General features: G+C 35.5%; 2 protein-coding genes, 1 long non-coding RNA gene and 2 other non-coding genes across 6 annotated transcripts in view; 1 reads left to right on the top strand and 4 right to left on the bottom strand.

The window, feature by feature from the left end:
- Positions 1 to 16540, bottom strand: part of ssh2b (slingshot protein phosphatase 2b) — a 33964-nt gene extending 17424 nt beyond the window's left edge. The window contains exons 1-2 of one of the 2 annotated variants that reach the window (XM_039693899.2): positions 16336 to 16540; positions 12619 to 12662 (exon numbers count right to left, since the gene is read on the bottom strand). In XM_039693899.2, coding sequence (XP_039549833.2) covers positions 12619 to 12662; positions 16336 to 16398 — 107 coding nt within the window. In that variant the 5' untranslated portion in view covers positions 16399 to 16540. Of the gene's footprint in view, positions 1 to 8584; positions 8798 to 12618; positions 12663 to 16335 lie in introns of those variants that run through there. The other variant, XM_089123525.1, reaches the window with a different exon arrangement.
- A 1998-nt stretch (positions 16541 to 18538) lies between these two features.
- Positions 18539 to 23367, top strand: nsrp1 (nuclear speckle splicing regulatory protein 1). Its single transcript, XM_039694040.2, has 7 exons — positions 18539 to 18605; positions 19185 to 19272; positions 19359 to 19415; positions 19506 to 19634; positions 20060 to 20267; positions 20336 to 20438; positions 21180 to 23367. The coding sequence occupies exons 1-7, from the start codon at positions 18586 to 18588 to the stop codon at positions 21994 to 21996; spliced, it is 1422 nt and encodes a 473-aa protein (XP_039549974.2). The 5' UTR covers positions 18539 to 18585; the 3' UTR covers positions 21997 to 23367.
- A 421-nt stretch (positions 23368 to 23788) lies between these two features.
- LOC120494721 (uncharacterized) lies at positions 23789 to 24562 on the bottom strand. Its single transcript, XR_016147658.1, has 3 exons — positions 24345 to 24562; positions 24117 to 24146; positions 23789 to 23925 (listed from the first exon to the last, which is right to left on the bottom strand). It is a non-coding gene; the product is annotated as an uncharacterized LOC120494721 (long non-coding RNA).
- LOC120494755 (small nucleolar RNA SNORD65) lies at positions 24001 to 24072 on the bottom strand. Its single transcript, XR_005625882.1, has one exon. It is a non-coding gene; the product is annotated as a small nucleolar RNA SNORD65 (small nucleolar RNA).
- LOC120494754 (small nucleolar RNA SNORD65) lies at positions 24218 to 24292 on the bottom strand. Its single transcript, XR_005625881.1, has one exon. It is a non-coding gene; the product is annotated as a small nucleolar RNA SNORD65 (small nucleolar RNA).
- Positions 24563 to 27142: the final 2580 nt, after the last annotated feature.

The following is a 27142-nucleotide window of genomic DNA, read 5'->3' as shown; positions in this document are numbered from 1 at the left end:
GACAAAATGTATTATTTAAATAAATAAAAAAAAACAAAAAAAAAACATCACATTATGATAAATAACAATTTGCCTTATAAATAGGGATGGGCAACGATTAATCGCATCCAAAATAAAAGTTTGTGTTTACATAATATATGTGTGTGTAGTGTGTATAATTAATTTGTATATATAAATACCCACACATGTATGTGTATATTTAAGAAAAATGTGTTAATATATCAAATATTTATATTTATATATAATATTAATTATGTGTAAATATATATATATATATATATACATGCAAATATTTCTTAAATATATACATGCATGTGTGTGTATTTATATATATATATAATTTATATAATTAATAAATATAATTAATTATACACACTACACACACATATATTATGTAAACACAAACTTTTATTTTGGATGCGATTAATCGCAATTAATCGTTGCCCATCCCTACTTATAAATCCCCACTAATTAACAAAAAAAATAAAGCTAAAACGAAGAGAGGAAACTTAAAAATCCACAGAAATTATTCAATTTAAGTTAACATTATTTAAGGACACCTATTAAGCTTTTTAAATTTCTAACTTTCTTTAGTGTGTAATTTTTGTTGTTTGAGCATTAAAACGGTTGGCAAAGTTACGAAGCACAAAGTCCCCCCAAAGGGATTTTTCTCTATATCAGTAAAGCACTGTTTCTCCCTGAAACACATTGATTATAGTCTTCAGTTTTCTTCCGGAAGCATACATCACAACATACACATGTAAATGATTCCTTCCCAAGGCATCCGGGAAAAAAAAGGGGGCAAGGCCTGGTTAAGTTGCGTTTATGGAAAGGGAACACGCTCCAAACACTTGACCAATCACAACGCCCTGGTCCAGCCGACCAATCAGAGCACACTGCGACTTTTGGAAGAAAGGGCTTCATAGAGAGAGTGTTACAGACAGACTGGGAGAAGGAACAATGCAAAAATGTAAAATATATGAAGAATAAGGTGTCTTTGACCATTCAAGCATGAAAACCTATAGTAAACCCCAAAAACTAAATCGAGACTTTGTAAAAGTGCATAACATGTCCTTCTGACATTTTAAATACTATTTCCCATTTTTTTAATTAGCCATCCTAACTGTGTCTATCGTGTTATTTCTATCTTTTCTATGAATTTCTCTGATGTGTTTTAAATCCTGAGTGGAACATGAGACACTGAGTTCAATGGGGAATATGGGAGGACTCCTTTTTGAAGGCATTAGCTCACACATCGAACTCTCTGTCCAGGACGCAAACAAGAACACTCTGTTCCCCATCACTGCGACAGCTGGAGGATCTGTGTGTGCGAGTTTCTGTTCTTTCTGTTCAAGCAACATATCTCCTTCCAATCAATGACATTCAGACTATGCAGACTGTAAAACAAGAGCGCGTAGAGAAGTGAGAGAAGCACAGATTCATTTGTGTGGGCGCGTGTCTGCTTTTGAGTCATGTGCATAACCATATGTCTTTTTATGAGGGTGTTATTGTGTGTCGGCTCAAAAGCGTGAGAATGAAGTATTATGGGAGTGTGTACATGTGACTTTGTGTGTGTCTATTGTATCTATTCAATGATCTGTTGTTAATCATGAACCTGTTACTTTATTTTATTATTAATACTATAAAGGAGTGTTGCTCATAGGATTTTTTTTTTTTTTGCAGCATATTTGGGCCTAAATAAAAATAAAAAAATACATTCTGTGCTCTAAATGTTTCTGTGCTTCAAACATGCATTTTAAATAAAAGATTGTATGAAGAACTAGTCAGTAATTTGAATGATTTAAAGGGAAATTTTTACACTTTACAATAACTTTCTGATTAGCTAACATGCTTTACAAACATTGTTAGTTTATGTTAGTCAATGCGTTAACTAATGTTAATTAACTAATTTAACAAAAATGAATTATTATAATGCGTTACTGTGGAGACCTCTGTCTTGTGTGGGGACTTTTGTTATTTCCTGTTCTGTGCCATGTTTTGTAGTCTTTTGTAGTTTTTCTTGTTTATTACTCTTCCCAGGTGTTTCTGATTAGTCCCGCCCCCTTGTATTTAATCCCTGTGTCTAGTTCAGTCTTTGTGAGTCTTGATGTTGTAACGTTGGTTGTTCCGTTCCTGTTCCCGAGTCTATGACTGTATTCCTATTCCAGAGTCTTTTTCTTGAGCCTATGTCTGAATTTGAGAAGTTTTGAGTTTATTTTATTAAAGTGTGCTGCACGTGGATCCTGCTTCCTCCTATTATTCAACCTCATCATTACACTCTTAGAAAAATGGGTTCTATATATGAAGAATAGGGTTCTTTACTCAACTCCAAAGAAACTTTTATGCTAAAAAAGGTTCTATAATGACAAGAAAGAACCCTTTTGCCACAAAGATTCTTTATAGGCTATTATTCATCCATATATTACATTATTCTGCAACATTTTGTAGTTGTAATTAGATTATTGCTTATTTAACTGTTGTAATTACTTAATATCACATTTTAATCATGCAGGTTTTTGGTGGAGAAAAACTGAAATGGCACTCTTCGTGTGATATTGATTAAAGGACAACTCCGACGCAAAATGAACCATTGGTCTAATTACACATTGCTATCTAGTCAACCGTTTTCTGAGATTTGTTTTCATGATTGCCGAATGTAAATAGTTTTATCTCTAAAAACAGTTTAGCCTATAACGCTAGTATAATGCTAGTATATAGGGCATAGAGTAATGCCAAATAAAAATCGCTTGTTATTAGCACTAACAAGGCTCAAAATAGCCCCACACTAACATAAGGGTCCCTACATTCAAAACGAAGCATTGAGAACTTTGTCAGTGTCCATACAGTTTAATAAGAAGATATTTTATACACACAGTCAACTTCGCGAATACAGGAAGAAGCCATCTTTGAAAAAAGTCTCTACCAGTCGATCTACGAGCGCCGATCTCAATGCTTCTCAATGCTTCGGTTTGAATGTAGGGACACTTATTATGCTGTTGTGTTACTGTGGGGCTATTTTGAGCCGTGTTAGTGGTAATAACAAGCGATTTTTATTTGTCATTACTCTATGCCCTATATACTAGCGTTATAGGCTAAACTGTTTTTAGAGATAAAACTATTTACATTCGGCAATCATGAAAACAAATCTCAGAAAACGGTTGACTAGGTAACAATGTGTAATTAGACTAAAGGTTCATTTTGCGCCGGAGTTGTCCTTTAACTACATAAAATAATATAAATATATACATTTTTTTAACCCCCATATCTTGAATTTTCTGATCATTCACATGCATTCATAAATACATTTTAGGGTCTTGATGTTTGCCAATAATATGAAATATTTAGTCCGCAAAGGACAAAACAAATGATAATGAATGAACCCAAAAGTTTCCATATGACCTTTTTCCTGGTTAGAGGGTTCTTCGTAACACACATTTCTCTAAAGTCCCCCTCGAGTTGGACAAACCTACAGTTGAGAGCAATCCGAGTCGATTCAATAAGGAAGTTACCAGTTAAATCCCAAAAATCCTTCTACTCCTAAAAACATGTTTCACAATGTCCAAACTATTCTGAATACCCACCACAGTACCGCACAAACTCAGAGAAGCTTACAAATAAAGTGGCAGTTTTACAGGGGTCAAGAACTGTCCAACCACACTTCAATCTACGGCTGACTGTCTCCTTGCACCGTACACCCAACTAATAACACACATGGTTTCATTCAAGCAGTGGTTTGTGTGTTACACAGCAGGGAAAGGGAGGGGAAAGACAGAAAGAAGAGATGACAAACGTGTCATGCTGAACCGAACACTTCATCAACGTCTCTACTGACAGCATCAAGTTTGAGTCATTATTGAAACCAGCTGCATGGGTGTTACTCTCCACGGACATTTCTGAATCAATTTCGATCCGTTGATTTATATGAATCAAGAGTCTTCATACTCAAAAAAAAAAACATTTCTGAGAGAGTTTGGTATTATAAATGCTTTAAAGGGATAGTTCACTCAAATATACAAATTATCTTGTGTTTCTTAATTATTACCCAAAACACATACGACTTTTGTTCATCCTCGGAACACAAATGAAGATCGAGAGCTTTCTGTCCCTCCAGCGACAGCTACACAACTACCACTTTGAAGGCTTCAAAAAGTTTATAATCAGATCGTAATACTAATCCACATGAATTGAGCCGTTTGGTCCACATTTTCTGAAGAGACGGATCGCTTTATATGATGAACAGATTGAATTTAGGCTTTTATTCACATATAAACATTCATCGTCTCACTAATTTAAGTGTGAACTATCCCTTTAAAACTAGGGATGGGCAACGATTAATCGCGATTAATCACTTCCAAAATAAAAGTTTGTGTTTACATAATATATGTTTTTGTAGCGTGTATAATTAATTTGTATATATAAATACCCACACATGCATGTATATATTTAAAGCAGAACTAAGTAACTTTTTTTACCTTAACTGAACAGCTTTGGAGTCATTGTAATGTTAATATTACTGATTTCGTGTTGAATGGTGATCGTCTCGCACCCCCCTGGTGCCTGTGAGCCGCAAAACCACCCTTGCAACTTTGGGCCGGCGGCTCGCCGGCCTCAGTGTTAGGAAGTATCGTGAGATTTCAGGTCTCGCGAGGTAACGAATTGCTTTACGGCACTATACGCGCACACGCATGCGTACACGCCCCCGGCCATCCAGGAGCCGGCTAGCTATAAGAAAAAGGTAACGCTAGATATTGAATTCTTCAAGTTTTCGTGATGGTTGATGTAAAAGAAGAAGAAGACAGCTCGGAAGTGTTTATCAGAGAAACAAAGAAGAGAAAACGGACCGGCTTTTTCAGAATAGAGAGAACTGAAAGAAAGCGAAGCCTGCAAAACCGATGCTGACCTGGACTTCTTGCTGTTGCACTTGTAAGTATCTTTATAATAAACTGTGTTTAATGTTTGTATTTCTTGTAATTGTGACCTCGGGAGTCGGGATGTTTGCTATTGTCTGTTTTTTTTTTTATTATATTATGCTCGCTGTCTGTTACCGGCTTACTAGTAGGCCTACGTTAGATACTGTAACTTAGATGTTAGCATTTTCATTAGCAAACAAACTTGCTTGTTTTCTGTAAGCAAGTGTTTTGTCCGTTCCTCTATCAGGGTTTATTTGTGTTTCTCAGATCGCCTATAAATCGATATGAAATTCTACAAATTATGCATTAGTTTAGCTTGTCGTCAGCCTCAGAATTAGTAACGTTATACTGTGCTGCTGACTTGATAATGCATAAACCGACACGAGAGCTGCTAGCTAATAATGCAACTTTTTATATTTATTTACCCACATTTACACAAACAGAACTATAAGTAAACGATAAATTGCATTGCATCTTCACACATGCAACTCCATCTGTGCTATTTTGACCTTGTCTATAAATGATATGTTGATAAAAGATTGATACATTTTCTTTTTCCTTTTTAGCTACAAGCGTTGGCAAGTGTTATCAACTCCGAGGCACCCCAGACCACCAGTACCACCGGTCTCAAGCTTCAATAATAAAATAAACAAACTTGTAATAAACAAATTAAACGTTTTTGACTTTCTTTGGTCAATCGTTACGATAGACAACTCGGATCACCAGAAAAATGATGAATGTAACGTAACATGTATTTTGATAATGCATAATCAAAGTAGCTATAGCTGTAGGCTAAACTAAAAATAAATAAATAGCGGAAATATTTCTTATAGTATTATTGATTTTTAACCATAATGTTACTGATAACGTTTGGTAACACAATAAAAATATACACTATCTCAACATTTGAACAATATTGTTCTGAGAATCATACCGCAGTGGATATGGCTCGGGCGTCAGTTTGGTTTGAAATGTGCTGGGGACAGAGACGCATTCGGAAGGGCATTTTCAAAAGTGCTGGGTAACGCATTCATTCTTTTTTCTCTTTCGAGTAGGTCATGTTTTGAACGACGATGTCCATAGCTTCCTGATGCACATAAATAAAAATGAGCACAATACAGTGATGGTCCGGCCAGAGGTTCCGCACTCGAATAGTTTTTATTTCCCCCTCATCAAAACCAATAATGTTTATCAGTGGTTGAATTGATATAATGTTTATCAGTGGTTTTATATGTTTTGATGAGTGGGGGAAAATATACGAGAGAGGAATTAGAAACCATGAGAAAAGGGGACACGTTTGTGTGCATTTTTATTTGTGATTTCACCGGAAAGAATCTCCGCAACGGATTGAAGCGCGTTTCTGAGAGAAGCCAACACATTTCAGTGCTAGTTCAGTTATTTAACAAACAAATGAAACGAATGCTGTTAACTGGAGATGTTTTATTTGCATTGGTACATCTGTGCCGCGAGATGTTTCAAAAGTGGTGGGGACAAAATCCGTTTGTTCGCCGGCTTCTCTGAAAACAAATTCACATGGCCTGCCTGAACGAGATGGGAGGGGGAGTTGACAACGAGTTTACGACAGTTTTCTCATATATATACTCCGAAACTGTAGGGGGAGCTCGAGAGAGAAACCTGCGAGAAAACAGCAAAGAAGTTTCCAGTCTTACTGAGCGCTGCTTTAAGAAATATGTGCATGTATATATTTTATATATATTTATTCACAATTAATATTATATACAAATATAAATATTTGATATATTAATAACACATTTGTCTTAAATATATACATGCATGTGTGGGTATTTATATATACAAATTAATTATACACACTACACACACATATATTATGTAAACACAAACTTTTATTTTGGATGCGATTAATCGCGATTAATCGTTGCCCATCCCTAGTATATGTAAAGCCAAAAAAAGGTCACATCTTAGATCACACTTTGCAGTGATGCTTAATTTACATATAAATCACTGTTAAAATGTAATGATGCCATATTTTCCCTTAACGAGAGTGTGTGGTCTGCACAGCATGCTTGAATGGAATGAACGTTCTGTTTCTGCATAATGATAAAAACGTGTGCGCGGCAAGGACTTCCTGTTTACTGAGGACAGGAAGATGCTGTGGGAGTGAGGTAAGGTGTAAAACTATACTTTGTTTTCACTGACTCAATCACCATGCGACACAAATACATGCATGTTTAGTTGGATACACTAAACATCCTTCATTACAGGGAAGAGCAACAGTTTTCAGTCACGACAGCAACGATAATGTGCTCAATGGCAGGGCCCCAGACAAAAAAATAATTAACAAGCAAAGGGAATAGGCACCATTTTTTTAAGTGCCCCAAAAGAATAAACGTGCTTTAATTTTGTCACATTACAGAATCATCATTTATATCCATCTTGTGAATGTCCCGAGAACTACGATTCACTTAAAGAACTGAATTTCTTTTGAGAACTAATAGAATCCGAGCCAGTGTCACAGACCATAATAATGTCAGCATCACTTGGCCTGGCCAATGAGTATAGTTTGCATCCTAAACTATACTAAAAACTTTGTTGTACGTCTTGCACACACCCAATCTATTTTTCTTCATTAGTAATATCTGAGAGGTAAATTTGGTGAAAGGTAGCTTCACATGAAACTATATGGGTAATGTTGAATTTAATAAAAAAAAAAAAAGTATTTTTTTCTTGCATTTTTTTTCTCATGACATGAAGACAACAGGTTACGCAAAAATATAAGGATTATGTGATTGTGATCTAGTGCATATATTTAGCAAAATGCCCCTTTCAATAGTTATTTTTCTAGCTGACTAACAAGTTTATGGGCATTGAATGTCTTTTTTAGGGTAAATTTGATGTTATGCGACTGTGATTGTTCTCAAGCGGAATAATTCAAGCTCTTTCCATGTTAGAAATGTTGATTGGGCAATGGCCACATTATTAAAGAGTGCCAAAATGACATTTATGGCTTGTATTTTGTTGAAATTGCGTTAATTGTTTACTAAAATGTGCCAATTATCGCACTGTGATTATGAATGGCTGTGCTACAAATAATGTGAAGCTCTGGCAGTAACAGAAAACAGCAAAGATTAAAAGATAATCTCACTGAGGGTTTTTTCCACACTGCAACTTTGCAGCGCGTCGTGTCATTTTATTACGTCAACATAAAAAGATGTGATGGGCTACTCATCACAGAACATATCCTGGTAAGTAAAAAGACATTAACATTTATATTGTCACCAGTGGGTGATCTGAGCAAAAATATCACTCACAGTCTCGCAAATAAATATTTTCAGTCTGGAGCCCTGAATGCTATTGTAATAAAACTGAACTTTGGAATATCTATTAAAACAAATCTATTAAAATCAAAATTAAAACAAAAAAATGGACCCCAAAATGCTTATAAGAAGAAAAAAAATTAAATAAATAAAAAAACAAACTGTAGAAAATAAAATCAAAACATAGACACATAATGAAATAATTAAATTTAAAGAAAAAATAAATTAATATATTTAGAAAGAACTCCGGAAAAAAAAAGGAAAAAGAAAAACACTCAATAAAATAGAATGCTAAAAGAGAAAAATAAATAAGAACAAATAAGAAAAAACAAAAACAGGACTTCTCCATAAAGTTCCCAGATAAAAACTCAAACTTACAGCCGGTTGATGTTGTCCTGGTACATAAAGCCGCTTTGCAGCAGTATTTGTATTCCATCGTGTGCAGACACGCATTCTGTGGAGCTGCTTAAAGCAGTCGCCAGACCACCTAAAGTCATCCTTTACGCCGGACAATGGTGAGGCAACCCTCACTAGAGCTTTCCAATCCTTCTACCACATGCTGAAGAAACCATTAAAACACACCGACAACTACTAGGTTCTTTAGAGAGACTGAACAAAAAATAATCGTATTCAGAGAAAATTTAGCAAGTCATTCTTAGAAGCATTCCTTGATGTGTAGTCTCTCTCAGTTCGCATCTCTAGTATATCCATCTGCTCCTCGAGTAAACATGCAGACACTGAGACGGTGGGCGGAGTCAGAACACGTGCTCCAGTCCGGTGGACAGAAGACTCCTTATCAACCGACACACATAAGCTGGATTCATTCAGAGCCTTCTGGAAATGGATTCTAATCATCTTTTAAAGCCACAAGTCTTTTGCATGTAATAATAATCTGCCAAATGACTATTAATGAGGCTATAACTATTTTAGAAGTTGATACGTCCTGTGATAAACCAAAAATGAACTGATGAAACCATAAAATCTAGACGGTGTACATACAGATCTGGATTAGAGTAAATAAATACATGAGACTAGGGACTATGGCTTGTAATGATCTCAAACAAAGCTATACAATAGGAGGAAGCTACAATAAAAGTGAGGAAATTCCGATAAGTGCTTATAAATAAACTATGAGATGAATATGAGCGTGCTACAGCAGTGTTCGGTCGAGGCTGTGCTATCTTCTGGTAAAAAGGGAAAGATGATGGAATTTCCTTTGGTAATCATGGCAATCATGAGAGCCCGTGGTAGGGGAAAGGATAGGTCTTTTCCCATGGGTCGCACTCGCTCTTTGTCCTACCCAGTTTCCCTTGTTGTGACTGACTAAGCTAATGAAATCCTAAACCAAAGGTGAAACACTAGGCCTGTGTAAACATTTAGGTTGCCTGTCATGTGACAGTGTGCTATGACAATGTATTTAAAGCAGTCCAGGTCGCTAGGGCCATCAAAACACAAATACCGCTCTTATCAGTGAAACTTATATAAACTGTGAACATCACTAGCAAAGCATTGTTTGCTGTCCATTCTAGTGCAGCATTTACTACACAGTTCTGCTATGAATTTTGATCACAGAATATAGTTGATAGTTTTGCCGCAAGAAATTCTAAGCTAATACACATTTTTATCATCATAATTTTTTATCAAGAGCGAAATTGACACCGGATGCGAATAGCACGTCAAATTCGCGCCTACTACGTCTAGTTATACGCTTGACCACTTTGAATCCATTCGCGCGTCAAGAGCGAATTTGACGCGCGTAAATTTCACTTCAAACTTTTATTTTGTTTGAAAAAAATTTAAACAAATTCTAAGCTTATACACATTTTTATCATCATAATTTTTATCAAGAGCGAAATTGACACCGGATGCGAATGGCACGTCAAATTCGCACCTACTGCGTCTAGTTATACGCTTGACCACTTTGAATCCATTTGCGCGTCAAGAGCGAAATTGACGCGTGTAAATTTCGCTTCAAACTTTTGTTTTGTTTGAAAAAAACAAAACAAAAAATTCTAAGCTAATAAACATTTTTATCATCATTTTTATCAAGAGCGAAATTGATGCACGTAAATTTCGCTACAAACTTTTGGGGGTTTTTTTGCGCGTCAATTTCGCTCTTGATAAAAATGATAAGAATGTGTATTAGCTTCGAATTTTTTGTTTTGTTTTGTTTTTTTTCAAATGGATTCAAAGTGGTTAAGCGTATAACTAGACGTAGTAGGCACGAATTTGACGTGCTATTCGCATCCGGTGTGAACGTAGCATTATAATGTATATTTATGCTTGTATTTAATGTATTTGGTCTTTTTTTACTGTCTGTTGTTTCCTTTAATAATGTTTGAACTTTATTCAAACTTAAGCTAGTAGTTTTGCTGTGGTATTTAAGTAAATAAATGGGACGTCACATTTTCCACTCCCAAATTCTCGCTTTTTTTTGCTGATCCAAATGCATGCAGCCCCATTCTTCATAAATCAGACTATATTAGCCTAAGTACCTCCAGACAAAACAATATTTCTAAATCCCTTCTAAAAATCTGACATTAACAGAAATTATAATGTTAATGAACCAACAACACAAAAATGTATAATTAACTCCAGTGGTTTTGGCTTCAGAAAGAAAAATACCAATTAATGCACATCAATTACATACAATTTATTCTGCTGCTATATGAAGTAGTAAAAATGATATATGTATAACTGATATGATATTCTACTGTGGAGTTGACAATGAAAGAAATTGGAAATACTGAAGGATGCAGAAGTTTCAAATCAACAATGATTAACGGAAACCCGAGTGCAGACACAACTGGCTTAACTTGCTTGTTTAGTGTGTATGAGCAAACATCATGTTTTCAAAAAATGACTGTCAAACTTAACTTGACGATATCACTATGATGTCACTGCTATCATGGTAATAATAGAAATCAGAGATGCAGATGCATGATCTGTCAATCTACAGCATACAGTGTATGTGTGTGTGTTATTAAAGGTCTGATATCTGATGGCATATTCAATGACAGTGATATATGAGAACTTTCCATCTCATTTGATACTCTCTCAAAAAAATGGAAGTGGAAGTAAACTCTTAATCTCTTAATAGTCATCATTTAGGGATGTCTGATTAAAATGTCACCAGTTTGCAACAGGAAAACGATATGATATGTGCATGAGACAAGGGCAAGTGAGTTCAGGACAGTGTGCTATTGATTTCAGACACAGCTCTAAAGATCTGAGATATCATAGATAGAGCTTATAATATCTGTGTAGAAAATTACCTTGTAACATTGTTTCAACTTTTCATTATGAAAGTGAGAGCTGTTTTTACTCTGAGGCAATCTATTAAATCAATGTATTGCCATTATGTCACGAATTAGGAGTAATTTGAAAGAATTTATGAAGGTCCTTGTTTGTGTGACTGCGTAATGGACAACTTTTGTGACATGAAAGCGAGCCTTTTGTAACATCTTCACATGGGTACCTCACAGATCTATCAATATATTTAGACATTCAATTGTCATTCCATTTAAAACTCTATTAAAGACTACTGGATTAATATAAAGTATACATCAAGCAGTATGTGCATTTTTATGTATTTTAATTATTAATATCGTCATACCTGAGGCCCAGTAACAGAAGAACATGATGGAAAAATGTATATTCTATGAACCCTGTACATCCCTCTGTACAGTTAAAACTCATGTAGCCAATAAGACGCTCTCATGTGTTTATTTTTAACCATTTTGGGAGGAGTAAAATTTACTTATGGTAAATTTACATCCCGGTATGTAAACCGTAGATATGTAAATGCATCTGGTTTCAACAACAAGAGGCATTTACACTTGTAGCCTATAGTTTCGTTTGGAACGCATGTGCAACTCTTGAAGTGGTTCGGGTGATCTGATTTAAATCCGTCTTGAAAGTGTTTCGGAGGGCATTGATATCTGTATACGCAATTTTCCACACACATATAAAGGTTTTGGCACTTGCTATGTGAACACAATAGAAATCATGGACATGATTCGAAAAGATTAAATTATCTTGAATAAAATAGTCACAAAATGAACGCATTTGAAATGAATGGGAGTGATCCATTCAATTCAAATCTAGTGAAAACTTTTGGTACTGCAGTGCAGCCCAACTAAATCTTACTGAAAGCTCATTTTTTTTAGATATCAAGCTCAAAAATGGAACACAACTTGTTTAGATTTATGGCTTTGATTTTAAATTAAGTTTGGATTGTGAAGTATATATTTAATATAAAAATTGAAAATAGTATTTTTGTGCATTTTTCATCATAACTATAAACGCGAAAATTCTGTAACTTTTTTAATTTCGAAACCCATGCGAAAACAAGGATACATATCGGAAGGACATTGACATAAGGCTTCATTGAGAATGAATTTTTCTTGTACCTTCTGGGCTGAGACCGGCGGTCATCTTCCCCACTGCCAGACTCCTTTAAAAAAAAAATAGAAAACAGATTTATTGTTCTGTAGCATAACATATTACCCCTGGTCGTACAATTAGCTGTGCTTCCATTACCCTTCAAATTGTGCAAACAAATAAAAAAAATAAAAACATGTCACACAAGAAAGTTTTTACTTGTGTGACAAATCCGTAATGGAAACCCGGCATCTGAGCCTAAACAATAAGACGAAAATGCAATGTAAAGATTTGCATCAAAATCGATCTTTAATACAGGGGTCTTTTAAAGATATCCGTTCATGTAGAGACAGACAAGTGACACCAACTGAAATCGAGATTTTCATCTTATAAAGTTTCAAAAAGGCTAGATTTGGTTGAAGTTAACGTAATATTGTATTGCACATATTTTCAATTTTCACAAAAACGTATTTGAAAAAAATTGTGTGGAGACCCTTACTTTAATCCATACATAATTTTGTTTGTTTTTGCATACACGGATTATTTTGTGCACAAAAAAGGGACATATTGCATTGCTATCTATTAATTGGACATCATCACTGAAAAATTAAATTACCCATCACTTGAACCAGTGCAATAATTGGTTCCCACATTTTGTTTGGGGAATGTCTTGTTCTGTACACCTACTTTTAATCTGTCTACGAAGAATTCATCCAGCTTTCTCGCCAGTGATCAATAAATTCTACCCAACTTATATGGCTTATAGGGGTGTAACGATATCCTCATGTCACGATTCGATACATATCACGATACTGAGCTCACGATACGATATTTTTGCGATACTCCAAGACATTTGGTAAAAGGTTAACAAAAAATGTACTGTTGGTTAAAATGCTAAATTTGATTTTACATTGTGGGTTTAAATGAATAGGCTTGGACTTGGTGCTGAAACCCAAGGAAAATAACAATTTTCATGATTCTGAAGCTGAAAATACAGAATTATTTTAGATGAATATGCTTGCACTCTTTCAATGGCTAGATATATTTAAAATAATTTAGGACAATTTTAACTGGGAACATCAGATATATGGCATTATCAGGAGGACCCACAAATATTCCCCCATTGCATTATTATACATTATAATCAAAATTATATATAGTAGTTTAATGTAGTATTGACACTAAAACTCTGAAAACTTGAATTTTTTCTCACACAGACATTTTTATTTTGGGGGGAATATCCACGATACATATTGTCCCTATCCACGATACGTAATGTTGCATTTTTGTATTGCGATATATTGTTACACCCCTATTATTAGACCTTTCAAATGCTGTAGCATTTATTTGGGTCTAACAGTTCAGATCACTGCATAAGTCCACATTATTATTCAGAGCAGATGATCGACTGAAAAGATGGGGATTTCATGCTAAATGCATTTGAACGTGTTAATAAGAGTTTGGAGTTTAAAGCCTTAAAGATTTTAAAATGAACAGTTCGCAGTAGCATGATGCATATTTATTCCAGAACATAGACAGACGGAGCGAGAGGTGCAATATTATTATGAAGACAGAGTATGATCAATGGTAACAGGATATTTAGAAACTTGTTTTGCTTTATACATGATATAACCAGCTCAGTAAACCAGCCCAGTTGTGTGACAATACCAATTATATTGCAAAAATACACTTTAAAAATTAAGTAACCTGGCTGCCTTAAAAATTTAAGTTCATTGAAATGGAAAAATTTAGTTAATACAATGAAGGAGATTGATTTAATCATCAGAAACTCAAACTATTATGTTATCTGAACGATATAAATTATTTAAATTGATTTGACAAAAGAAAAAATGTTGTGATTACAATACAAATCATGAAAATATATATATATATTTTTTTTTTTACAGTGTACAGGGGGAAGATTGTTGTTTTTTAATGAAACAGAGCCATATCTGTGTTTGAAATGCATTGCATCAATAAGCCTGAGATTTACCATGTTCAGAAATAGACGGGGCTATCAGAGAACCAATTCATCTCAAGTTACTCGTGGCAGTCATACATTACCCAAGATGGGCATGATTTTACATAAACCCAAATGAAAGCTCAGTGTTTTGCATTATGGAAATGTTTGACTCCATGAAATCTCTTTGAATTAATTATTTGGTTTTAAGCAGAAAATGACTATTGAATATTTGACTATCCAATGCATAAGTTCAAATAGTTTATAGTCGTTTGTGTATTAAAGCATAGTACAACAAACTAAGACTGGATTTGTTTGCATGTATAGAATTGGTGACACCATAGCCATCAAACAGGAGTCTCGCAAGACACTCTCATATGAGATTTCTCACAGATGTCGTCACGTGATAGTATACAAGACCTTAGAAAGACCAACGAAATTGCCTATAAGAGATAACATTTGTCCACTCACTGGTTACCTAACAGATGATTTTTGGAAGGAAGTCTCTTTGAAGTAACCTGGGGTTATGTACTGCTCAAGAAGATAATAGTGAAAAGCAAGCAGATATTGGTTCCTGGAACCTGAATCAACCCCACCTGGAAACAAACCTTTGAATTCTCTCTTTAACAGCACCATCACAGCTGCAGTTTCAGTCACTAATCAGACAACTGTGAAATATCATATGATTCTGTTGTGGTAAAAACGAATTGCTTCATCATTGCGCTTGATTTTTATCGTTACATGCAAATTTACATTTCTCTAAGTCAAATGATGTCAAACAGGAGTCTCCACAGAGGCTGCAAGTGGTCTTAGGGAAATTTAAGAAATGAATAGTTTTTCTTGTAACAACTGTATTGCATGTAACACAATATTATTATTGAACTTTATAATATTAATTCTGCTGTCTAAAGACTGGAGGAAATTACGATTTATCACACCTTGTGCTGGGAAACGATTAATCGTGATTAATCGCATCCAAAATAAAAGTTTGTGTTTACATAATACATGCGTGTGTACTGCATATAATTAAATACACACACATGCATGCACATATTAAAGAAAAATGCGTTAGAATTTGTGTAAATATACATACAATGTATACATGCACATATTTCGAGTTAACTTTGGCATTAATGTGATTAAATATCATTTGACAAGCACTAGTTTTAATACATTTCGTTGCCTATGTCGAGGGGTCCCTGACAAGGGGATCAAGAAATATTGCGGTCATTCACATTTAAAAAATAAATAAAACACTTGCTTTGCGTTGTTTATTGATTTTTTTAATCTGTCTCCTGTTATTTAGTCTAGTTTTAGACGTTAATAATCCCACATTTGTACTACTCTACAGACAGCCCGTTTATAACTGGCTCAGTTTAAGGGGGCAACTGTGTTTACTTCCTGGTTCCGAGACGACTTTCGTTTGAAGACCATTCAGATCGTCATAGTCATCTTTGCATATGAATATCACTATTTGATATATTGTCAAAGAGAAGATTTGAGCAATTAATTAAACACTTCCTGTCTGTGACATGCCACTGCAAACAACCGGTAGATTTAGCAGAAAATCTCAACGACTGTGTTGTGAAACAGTCCATGTCACACGCTCGACAGATATTTGATGAGCCATATGGACAATGTAATTCCGAGTCTATATTTCACGCATGCGTGTTTCTCTAGCGTCTGAGGACAAACGGACCGTAGGAAAGAGCGGAAATGAACCCAAAACTACCGAGGCTGTGGAAGGTGTAACGTTAGAAGAAGAAAAAAGATGCGAGTCACTCACCGAAACGCACGGGCTGGATGTTGCGCTTGGAGTAGGCGACCGCTGCACAGTTACCAACGCCATTCAGGCTCCGGTAAACGGATACCTGAGAGAAACTGGTGGTGGCGAGACAGACATAATTGTGTCAGAGGAGATCAGCCGCAGCTCGTCCGTTGCTACTGCTTTCTGTCGCGCTTCCTCTCTGCGAGTCCTCTGCGCATGCGCCGGAACCGCCAGCTGTCAAAGATTCAGTGGCCTCAAGCCATGGTTAACTGTGTGTGTAGGCTACTAAACAACAAGCATGTGAAATAAAGAGTTAAACAGCATTTTTGAAAAGGTCCACGTTGGATTTCTCTTAATGATTTAGTTTCTCTTAAAAATACCACTGCAATGAAATGAATTTAAAGCAAATTGAATAGTCCAGAGAAAAATGAAAATTCTGTCATTTACTCACCATCATGACGTCCCAAACGTGTATTGCTCTCTTCTGTGGAACATACAATAATAGATTATGAAGAATGTTGGTAACCAAACAGTTTTGTTTCCCATCGACAAAAAAAATACAAAGGGAACCAAAGCACTTTGATAACCATCACTCTTAAATATTTATTTTTTCCTTACATGAGGGTGGGTGAGCAAATGACATCCCTTTCTTTCTATCCCTTTAAAGCTTCAAATATGGTTAATTGGTAAATAATAGCTTTACATTTTCAAGGTTAAAGTAAGTAAATTACAGTGATTCATTTGTAATGCATTACACTCATCAAAACACACACACACACACACACACACACACCTCTGTTTTCTCAGATGATGTGCAGACACAGACAGGAAATGGGTTTACAGACAAGCTGTGACTTTTCTTTTGCTCGTAACCTTCACTCCCACACTGCTGCTTCACACATGCCAAAGCAAATGCAACTCAGTTCTTTGTAGGTTATGTGATACTCTCAAAGATGAATAGTAGGCCTACAGTTTATTTTGCTTCATGAAGCCACTCAAAGCATCTGACACACACAACTTCATTTGTTACAGGAAACTTCCTCATACCTTATTTTGCTCTATTTGCCATTTGCGTTTGCTCTCTAACCATTCAACCAAATCCAGAGTTTACCCAAATCTCTCTGAATGGCATTAACAGTGAGAGTAGAGAGCAGAGGGTAGAGAAAATGAGATTAGGATTAAGGCAGGTGTAACAGAGTCTGTGTTAATGCAGAGATACAATAGAAAGAATGCCATTCCACATTTAACTAAATCATTTAAAACATACATATAAGGTATGGCACAGTATAGGAAAAACTGTGAAAAACTGTTCATATAGAGAAAACGGTCAAAAAATGTGGACCAGACTTTTAACCATATCAACTTTTGCAATAGGCCTATAGTCTATAAATGGTGTTACATAATGGAAAAACACTAACAACACCAATAAGATTCAAATAGTTATATACAAATATAATAGTGTCTGTTCTTTTTTTTTTTTTTTTTTTTTTTAATATTGTCTGTTCTGTGAGAACAGCAACTTGCCGGGGGTGTGGTTTTTGGTGATTGAGGGATTTATTTAAGAGATTGTCACCATCTAGTGGCAGCCTGTTCTGTATCGAACAGTTTCGTTTCAGTAATATCGTTTTCAATTTTTTTTTTTTTAGTATAGGCCTACAATAGAAACTTGACTATGCATTCATATTAATAATTGTATCCTATTTTAATAATTATTAATAATATAAATGTAGGCTACTTAAATTGTTTCCTCTAAATGCCACTGTTTAAACGTCTAAATCATAAATATTTTTTCCTTTCATTGAGTTTTAGCAGATAGTGAAATGGTAAAACAAATTTCTACTGATTTGATTGCACCGCCACCGTCAGTAGCCTATTTGTTTTCACTGTCTACATGTGTCTTGTATTACTTTGTAAATTCAGTTACTAAACATGATTAAACTCCATTAATGTACAAAAACAATCACGTTTCCATATATTTTCTAGAGCTAAAACGTTTTATGGATATCCCCAAAAGAATTGGGTCAAATTGAATGGTAAAAACAAGTAATATCGTTCGATTCATATACCGTACTTTCAACAAAAAAAAACAAAAAACGTAAACATAATCAGAACAACTAATTTGTAATTACACAGAGGATATTTGATTTCATCGTTGTTGTTTTACAAAAATGTATTATTAATTACAATCAGATTCTGCTTTTTTGCTTTAACGTCGTATTGATCTTAAATTATCGAATCTGCCGTACGACAGGTATTTTTAGAAGCAAGATGGCGACCTCTGGTAAACAGTAAGTGCCTTAATCCTAACTGGCAGTTATTTTGTCCCCTTACTCAAGACATATGAAGAAATGATCGTTTATAATGGTGGACGTGGAATGATGATTGTGTGTGCATGTTTTAAAGAGTATCTTGTTAATAATAACCTAATCAAAATAGTCCGAGCCACAGAGCTAATGCTACTATCCCCAAAACACATGTGAATACAATATTAGCCACATTATAAATCATAAACAAATAGTATTTACACGTTGCATTTGACTAAAATCTTCAATTTGCTCTACGTACTATTATAGCTTTTTGTTGCTAACTGTCATTAAATGAAACGGAGGGGTTTGCTTGGCTACCACTGTTGGGAAAGAAACACACAGCTAAAACAAGCCTACACTGTTTAGCTAGTTCAAACTGGTCTCCCAGCCTGGAAAAACTGGTGTTTGGCTGCTTTTAGCTGGTATAACTGGCATAGCAGTTATGATCAGGCTGGGAGATCGACAGCCAACTAGCTTAAACTGGTTATAAACTAAACTTTTGTTAACCACTACTTGCAATGTAAGTCGTTTTGCATTCATACTGTCTTGTGTGCATTTAAGATATGGACTCATTTTGCCTCAGAAGAGTGCATCAAAATCTGCCCTTCTCTCCCGGCCCTCTGTGTTTGGAGATGATTCTGATGATGAGGTGACAGCTTCTATGAATCCGAATATGACTTTCTCTACACTTAAATCAGTGATAATTGTAATAAAACACAATTTCTTATATTGTAGACCTCTGTGGGGGAGAGCTTGAAGAAGGAGGCAGCCAAAAAGAAGATGATGAAGCAGGTGAGTTTGGAAGACATCCCAAAAAATCATCTCATAATTATCAGGTTAATGGTGTTGAAAACCGTTCTTTTGTTCTACATCCCACTTCAGACCCGTCTTGAGATGCAAAAGGCACTTCAAGAGGACAGCACTGTCTATGAATATGACAACGTGTATGATGATATTCAGAAAGAGAGACTGGAAAGCAATAAAAAATTGCTAGGTGGCACAGATAAAAAGGTATATTTTAACATTTTATTACAAAAAAAGTTGCTAACAGTATAAGCAGGATCCACACTATGGATGATATTGTTCTGTTTATTATAAGCATGAGTTACAGTTTAGTCATCTGCTACTTTAAATGCTCAAGCTCTTTAAAGCTGGATAGATTCTATGTTTTTATCATTCAGTAGCTGGATAAAAATGGTTCTGAAAGGGATTTCATTGAAATCAATGTTCTTCGTTGTTATCGTCATAGTGTGGATTTCTCTATTCTCATAGAATTAGAAAGATGATTAAAACTTCATTTTTATTGTTCTAGTTGTTTTTGATGTGGATGAACCTTGAGTTTAAATCAATATAAGTCTGTATAGCTGTTGTATTACTATATAATACTTTGAAATAGCATATGATCAGTAGTTAATTGTTCACTTCAACATTTTCAGCCCAAGTATATTAACCAGCTGCTCCGTGCAGTGGAGGAGAGAAAGAAGGAACAAGAACGCCGTGATGAGAGGAAAATTCAGAAGGAAAGAGAAGCAGAGGGCGAGCTGTTTGCTGATAAAGAGGCCTTTGTCACCTCAGCTTATCGCCAGAAGCTTAAAGAAAGACAGGAAGAGTTGGAGAGAGAGAAGAGGGAAACAGCGTTAGAAGGTGAGTTCTTGAAGTGTTGTTATGAGTATTAAAATGGACATGCTTAATGGTTTCTTTTTCATTTTTAGCTGCACTGGATGTCAAGAAGCAGAAAGATCTCAGTGGATTTTATAGACATCTTCTCAATCAGACAGTCGGAGAAGAGGCAGTTCCTGATCGTAGTGCTCAAAGGTGAGGCATATATTACGGAAGCAAGATATTTCTTTATTTGCACTACACACCACAGTTTATGACTATGATTATAATATCAGTGTTTATGATTATGATCAAGCACTGTGTTTTTGACTGCTAAAATAACACTAGAATCCTTGCAGATTATAAAAAAGTTCAAAATGGCTGCACCTGCTTGTTTATCATGGATAAGTGCAGAAGTTTACAAAACCCCTGTAAAATATGCTTAACATAAAAAAATGCAATTATATTAATTTAAAAAAAAAATGTAAATAATTAAAAGCTTACATAAAAATAGCATAGCAAATAATAAGTATTTTGCTTTTTCCTATACAGAAGAACCTGACTGTAATTAGGGTTATTTTCTGTTCTGCTGATGAAATTAAATGTTCATTTATGTGTCATCGAGTTCAGTTTAAACGACATCATATATCTGAAAACAAAACTTCTGTCATCATTTACTCACAAGTTGTTCCAAACATGTATGAGATGATATTTTGAAGAATATGGCTATGGATACAATGGAAGTCAATGGGGTCCATAAACTGTTTGGTTACTGAAATTCTTCAAAATAACTACTTTTTTTGTTCATGAGAAGAAAAAATTCAAATTGAGGCCGGGAGAGTAAATGGTGACAGAATTTTCTTTTGGGTGAACTATCCCTTTAACTACTCCTGTTGCATTTTAAATTGCTACCTATGCTTTAATAAAATTATTTATCTTCAACTTGAACTTGTTTAGAGAGGACAAAGCCACATGCTCTGCACCAGCAGAAAGGTCACCGACCCCGGAGCCCACACTGAAACAGAGAGAGAGTGAGGCTGAATCCCACAGTGATGATGAGGACCAGAGCGATAACAGAGCAGTGTTCAATAAAACAACCACAAGCGGCAACCACTCAAAACGCCAATACAGGCAAAAATCCCCTCGTTCAGACAGTGGTGACGAGCAAGACCGGGAGAGGAAAGAGGTTAGAGAAAGAAGTCTCAAAGGTAGAGACAGGGATAGGACAAAGGAGAAAGAGAGGACGAGGGACAGAGAGAGAGAGGACAAGTACAGTCATAGAAAGGAGGACAGGGACCGCAGAAGAGACAGGGACAGAGAAGAGGATAGAGGCCGAGACAGGAGGGAAAGGGACCGAGACGACAGACATGGTAAGAGGGACAGACGAAACAGCATTCCAAAAGACAGAGAACGGGAGCGGAAAGGAGAACAAGATCGAGACAGAAGAGACAACAGCTCAAAGGACAGAGAACGCGACCGCAAAGGAGAGCCAGATCTGAGGGACAGAGAAACCCGGAAAATGGAGGAAGAAAGCCAGAAAATGGGCAGCAAAGGGAAAATCGGGGATGAAGAAAAGATAAGCGAGGGGAAAACTGACAATGCTAAAGAAGAAAAGGTCATGGAAACCGAGGATAAAGGTGAAGCGAAACAGGAACCCAGTAAATTTGCTAAACGCAGCTGTGACCAGACTGTAAATTCAGCCAGGGAGAGATACTTGGCCCGGCAAATTTCTCGTTTTTCTGCGAAACCCTACATTGAAAAAGATGACGACTAGCCATTATATCTCACCTTTGAAGACGTTGTATATTTCCCTCTTTGAAACAGGAAATATTGGTTTGGTTAAAGGCAAATAATTGAAATACTTTATGGTTTATGAACGTGGGGAGAATTGAGCTTATTGCGTGCTTGTGGATTTCACTTTAAATGTATAATTGTTCATGAGTGTTAATAAAATAAACTTAAATGGAACTAATTGTAGCAAAGCTTTTTAGGGGCCGTTTACATGACAATTTTTTAATTAAAAACGGAAAACTTGTGCGTTCTGGCCAGGCGGCGACCTTCTGTCTGTCTCTTGAATCCAACACAGAAGCGACTTTACCCTACTTTACAGCAGAAAAAAAAATGTTTACAGTCAGGTACAAAAAGTGGTTTTGGTCTATATTGGGAATTTTCCCCCTTATGACAACTGTGAAGATGTGGCTTCTTTCGTAGTGTGTGTTTATTAGTCATGTTTAATCAATCAAAGCATGTCAATCTTTTTATTCAGCTACAGTGTTGATGCTAGATAGGGATTTCCTGAAATGATGTGCGTGATCTTACATCTCTGCGGCAGGGCATATTTGGAGCGCCCTCTGGTGTTCAGATCGGCCACACTGCGCATAAAATAATCGCAGCCTCTGCCAAATCACGTGCGGTTTCATTGTGATTAATCGTGCAGCCCTACGTCACGGACAATGTCCATACTTTTTTTTTTCCTCCAGTCTATGGTTCTGCTCCTTCATTTATACGACAATGGTGTTTAGGGGGCCTAAAGAGGCACGTTTTTAAAATCTATATCATTGTCAAATTCACAACGCCAATTTGGTGATGTTACACGCATGCGTATTGTAACGTTCGTAGTTTCTTTTTACAAAGTGACCACCAATTACAGGCCAGGGGGTTGTGCTCTTCTAGGTATTGGACGTGTTTGAGGCTTTTAATCAACAGAAATGGGGAAGGGCAATTAATAAACCATTTTACACTTATTTAAAGGTGATATTTTCCCATTGCATGAAACATAATGCAGATCACGAGCCCCTACCCTTCCATTGACGGAATTTTCCGGCTATTTTCACTGATATATGCTAGGGGGCGCTGTAACGCATCTTCTTAAAGTATTGCAAATGTGAAGTGGAAGAGCAAGTAGTCACAGAAATAATAATTTACATATGTCAAATAACGAGATAATCAACAGCATATAAATCAAAACTGCCTAATCTTCCGGAATTAAATTTCAACTCAGGACAAACTACGATCTACTCGTCTATATTTTGATCATGGTTCTGAATTCTCAGCTTTTTGCTCAATGTCGCTTTTATTTATGAAACCTTCCCACATTTCAAGTGTTGAAAAATGAAGCTGGAATAAAACTGATTGTTGAAAAGCATGAAGTGTGTTCTTTCAATATATTTGCATGTTTAGATATACAACAAAATATTCAGGTGGCCATGAAAATTGAAAAAGAAACTGGCCATAGAAGTTGAAAGGGATAGGTCACCCATAAAGGAACGTGGTCTCATTTACACGAGTTGTTCCAAACCTGTATTAATGTCTTCTGCTGTACAAGTTGATGGGCCCCATTAACTTCCATAGTACGCCCCACAACTGTTTGGTTACCCACACTCTTAAAAATATCTTTATTTTTTTTAAGCAAAAGAAACTCATACAGGTTTGGAACATCTTGAGGCCGAGTAAACGCCTTTACATTTAACAAAAATTTACATTTTTGGGAGACGCATAACTTAGGATGTTAACACATCTGCATTGTGGGCAACACATTTCCTCACAGAAACGATTTAGAACAAATATGTGAATAAAGAACTTTTATTGGGTTTTGATGTGTTTCTTAATTACAATAAAAAGAAATTCATTACACACAGAAGAACTAAAAAAGTAATAATAATTGAAAGCAGCAGTCGTCGTCTCAATCCCCTTCGTTTAAAATCTGGTGGGCAAAAAAAAGATAACTTAGACTTGCATTTGCAAGCCATATTTCTGAAAAACTTAATATTTTGTTCAGAGTCAGAAAACCGTTTATCACCACTGATCAATCTGACGGTAATTCCAGCTATCAGTTTAGGTTTCATCATTATAAAGAACTGGGGTAACAATTAAAAACATTCCTGCAGAACTCACCAAAAAATGTTTTAAATCTTCATAGAATATCTGCAAAAGACACAGATTGTTAATGAACAGATCACACATGTGGGAAGTAACGTTGTCTTCCACACTAATGTGCTCAGAAAACCGATCATCACCACTGAACCATCTGACGGTAATTCCAGCTATATTCAGTTTAGATTTCATCACAACACGGTATGGAAGAAAATTATTATTGTGAAATAGTGGTCCATTGCGTCTTACCATGATCAGTCGTATATTTTTTCGAAGCTTCTCTGAACACACTCATCGAGTCGCCACTTCAGAACAGAAAGACCTAACACGCGTGCGCCTCGTGGTTTATATACGCGCTCCTTGATGACGTAGTGCTTCCTGTTCTTCTGGTATAAAACACTTCGCGCGATCTGCTCACGTGTGCCAACTACTGGATTGGGGGCATTGATTTCCTTTTGAGATGCGCCTCGCCTCGCCTGAAATGTAGTCGAGAGTAGGTGGCTGCAGTGAGAGCTGAAAGGAGGAGTGAAAAAAGCGCAGTCAAGCTAGACAGATCTATTCTAATCTATAATTCCAAAATAACAAGGGACCTTTCAATTTTGATTAACCTTATCATCATTATGGGTAAATACCACATTCACAAAAATAAATGGAAAAAACAATTGCCAAATGTGAACTGTTTTAAAAATGAATTTTCTATGTTTTTATCCTCCTTGAACCTTGTAAAGAAATCTAAACAAACTGTAGAAGATGTATGTTATGCTGCTGAAAAGTTTTTGATCCGGTAACACATTATTTATTTGAAAACTATGCCTTGTTTATGTATTATTTTTAATTTACTTTATTTATTTATTTATTTTTCATCGTCAATCTGCATATTGTTGATGCCTGGTGTGTTTTTTGATGTTGTCTCCACGAGAGTTTGTAATAATCTTGCAATAAAAAAAAAAAAAAAAAAAAAAAGATCTCGGTTCTCGCAGTGGATCAGACATCTTTTTTTTTTTTTACAAATCATTGTTGTTTCATGTTTTAATGTTTTACTTATCAGATGTTATACTTATCAGAAAATGTGTAAAAGAAATGTGAAGAACTTGATATCAAACTCTGTGATTTTGAAAATTAAAAAAAAAAGAAAGAAAAAAAAAACACCAAAGTCTGCTATCGCGGGAATAACGGGATTCACGCTCGTGCACGTGTTGCTAATAAACTGTATGTGATTTAAGTTCTTTTGCTTTTATATGAAAATTAATATAATGAACAAGACACCCAAAGTACTTGTTATTTAATTACATTCCAAATATGTGTTTATTATTTTTTCTTTAATACAGACATGTGTTTTTAGTTTTTATATATTGATTTAATAAAAATGACTTATCTAGCAAAACGATTGCTCATTTAAAAAATAAATAAAGTATTATAAGCACAAATGGTCACCTTGCTCTGTTCTGTGATGAGCGTCGTGACTCTCCTGTTCAAACTCGTTCATCAAAATGAACAAATCTTTTTTCGAGTCATGACTCGAAGGGTCCTAGATAAGACCCTTATTCATCATCTGGTGTCGTTTAAAGCTGCGCTGAAACTCATTTGGACCTTGAACCGTTTGGTTCCCAATGAAGTCCATTATATGGAGAAAATCCTGCAATGATTTCATAAAAACCTTAATTTCTTTTCGACTGAAGACGTGGATATCTTGGATGACATGGGGGTGAGTAAATTATCAGCAAAATATTTTTTTTAAAGTGAACTACTCCTTTAAATACACTTTGATTTTAAACAGACACAAATGTGTTAAAAGATACAAATGACAAAACCAACATATACTAAAATTACTTTATTACAGTTGATTTATTTGTCCAGTAGACCCCTGCCAACAAAAGGAGTTTTTACAAACAAAACATGACATTTGTCCCCTTAAGTTTTCATAATTTTTGTATACTTTAATTCACTTGTGTTTTTTTTGTAATCTCTCCAACATTCAGTTTCGCACAATCTATACATTTTAATACAGGTTATATATGGATTGCTATGGTAATGTTGAAAGCCGGAAAAATGAGAGGATGACCGTCAAAAGAAACTGGTTGAAATACTGGTAAACACACTGTACAGAGATGTACCACCATCCTTTATTATTTATCCTGTTGGTTTCACACTTTTTCAAAGGCTCATTAAAACACTGCTCTCCTTTGGACTCTGTTTGCAAGAGTAAACACCCTCACATTTTGAGTCAATGGCTGTTCCTTGTGGCTGCTCCATTAGAGTACTGAATATGATTAGATGATTGGCATGTTATATATAATCTCATGTTAATTTGTTACACTTGGCCCAAATCTTTAGGATTGGCTATGCATTGGCTCAGTTGGTTTAGTTAGTCCGCAACTTCATGTAATCTGCAATCTCATGCATATACCAGAAGTGTGCCAAAAAAAGTGTTGAGAATTGATAAATATCGTAGACAGCACTGAAATCCCAAACCTGGCATTTCGTTTTTTGACCCATGGCGTTTATGTTTCAGAATATTAAAGTTCACAGAATATGAGTACTGGCACGAGTGAATATGGTAATTCATACCTTTGAAAGAAGCAAAGAGAGGACGATGGCAAAATCCATATAAAGAGTGGTATCCTCTGTGTGAATCTAAGGGAAAATAAAATATTTTTTGGCTTCGCTTGACACCTCTGTAATGTGTATATATATATAATTTGTTCTCTTTTTAAATAATCAATATTAGAAACCAAGTTTTTTTTTTTATCTTCACATTCAAGCAATTAAATTTTAGTCTAGTTTTAACTTGGGTCTCCTTTGATTTCCATTTATTTAAATTTCTAAATATACAATATACACAAATGTTTTCCTATACATCTCACTTAAAGCTGTCTTCCACCATAATGTTTTGTATGCTATCTAACCTTGTTTTTCATTGCATCACTTTTTGTTTTTCTACATGCCGTGGATAAGTGTTCGGTTGGAGGGTGGGCAGCAGTCACCGGAGCTCTGGGGTGGGCATGGAAGAAACCAAGGCATTGCAGGGACGACAGCAGCGGCGCCCA

The sequence above is a fragment of the Pimephales promelas genome, chromosome 19 (genome assembly GCF_988280905.1).
Source record: "Pimephales promelas chromosome 19, fPimPro1.hap1.1, whole genome shotgun sequence".
Lineage (NCBI taxonomy): Eukaryota > Metazoa > Chordata > Actinopteri > Cypriniformes > Leuciscidae > Pimephales > Pimephales promelas.
This window is presented reverse-complemented; position numbering and strand designations above follow the sequence as displayed.

Coding starts and splice junctions, on each gene's coding strand:
- nsrp1 (XM_039694040.2), top strand. CDS start 18,586: ATGGCGACCTCTGGTAAACA. Junction 19,635..20,059: donor TAGGTGGCACAGATAAAAAG/GTATATTTTAAC, acceptor CAACATTTTCAG/CCCAAGTATATTAACCAGCT. Junction 20,439..21,179: donor CCTGATCGTAGTGCTCAAAG/GTGAGGCATATA, acceptor GAACTTGTTTAG/AGAGGACAAAGCCACATGCT.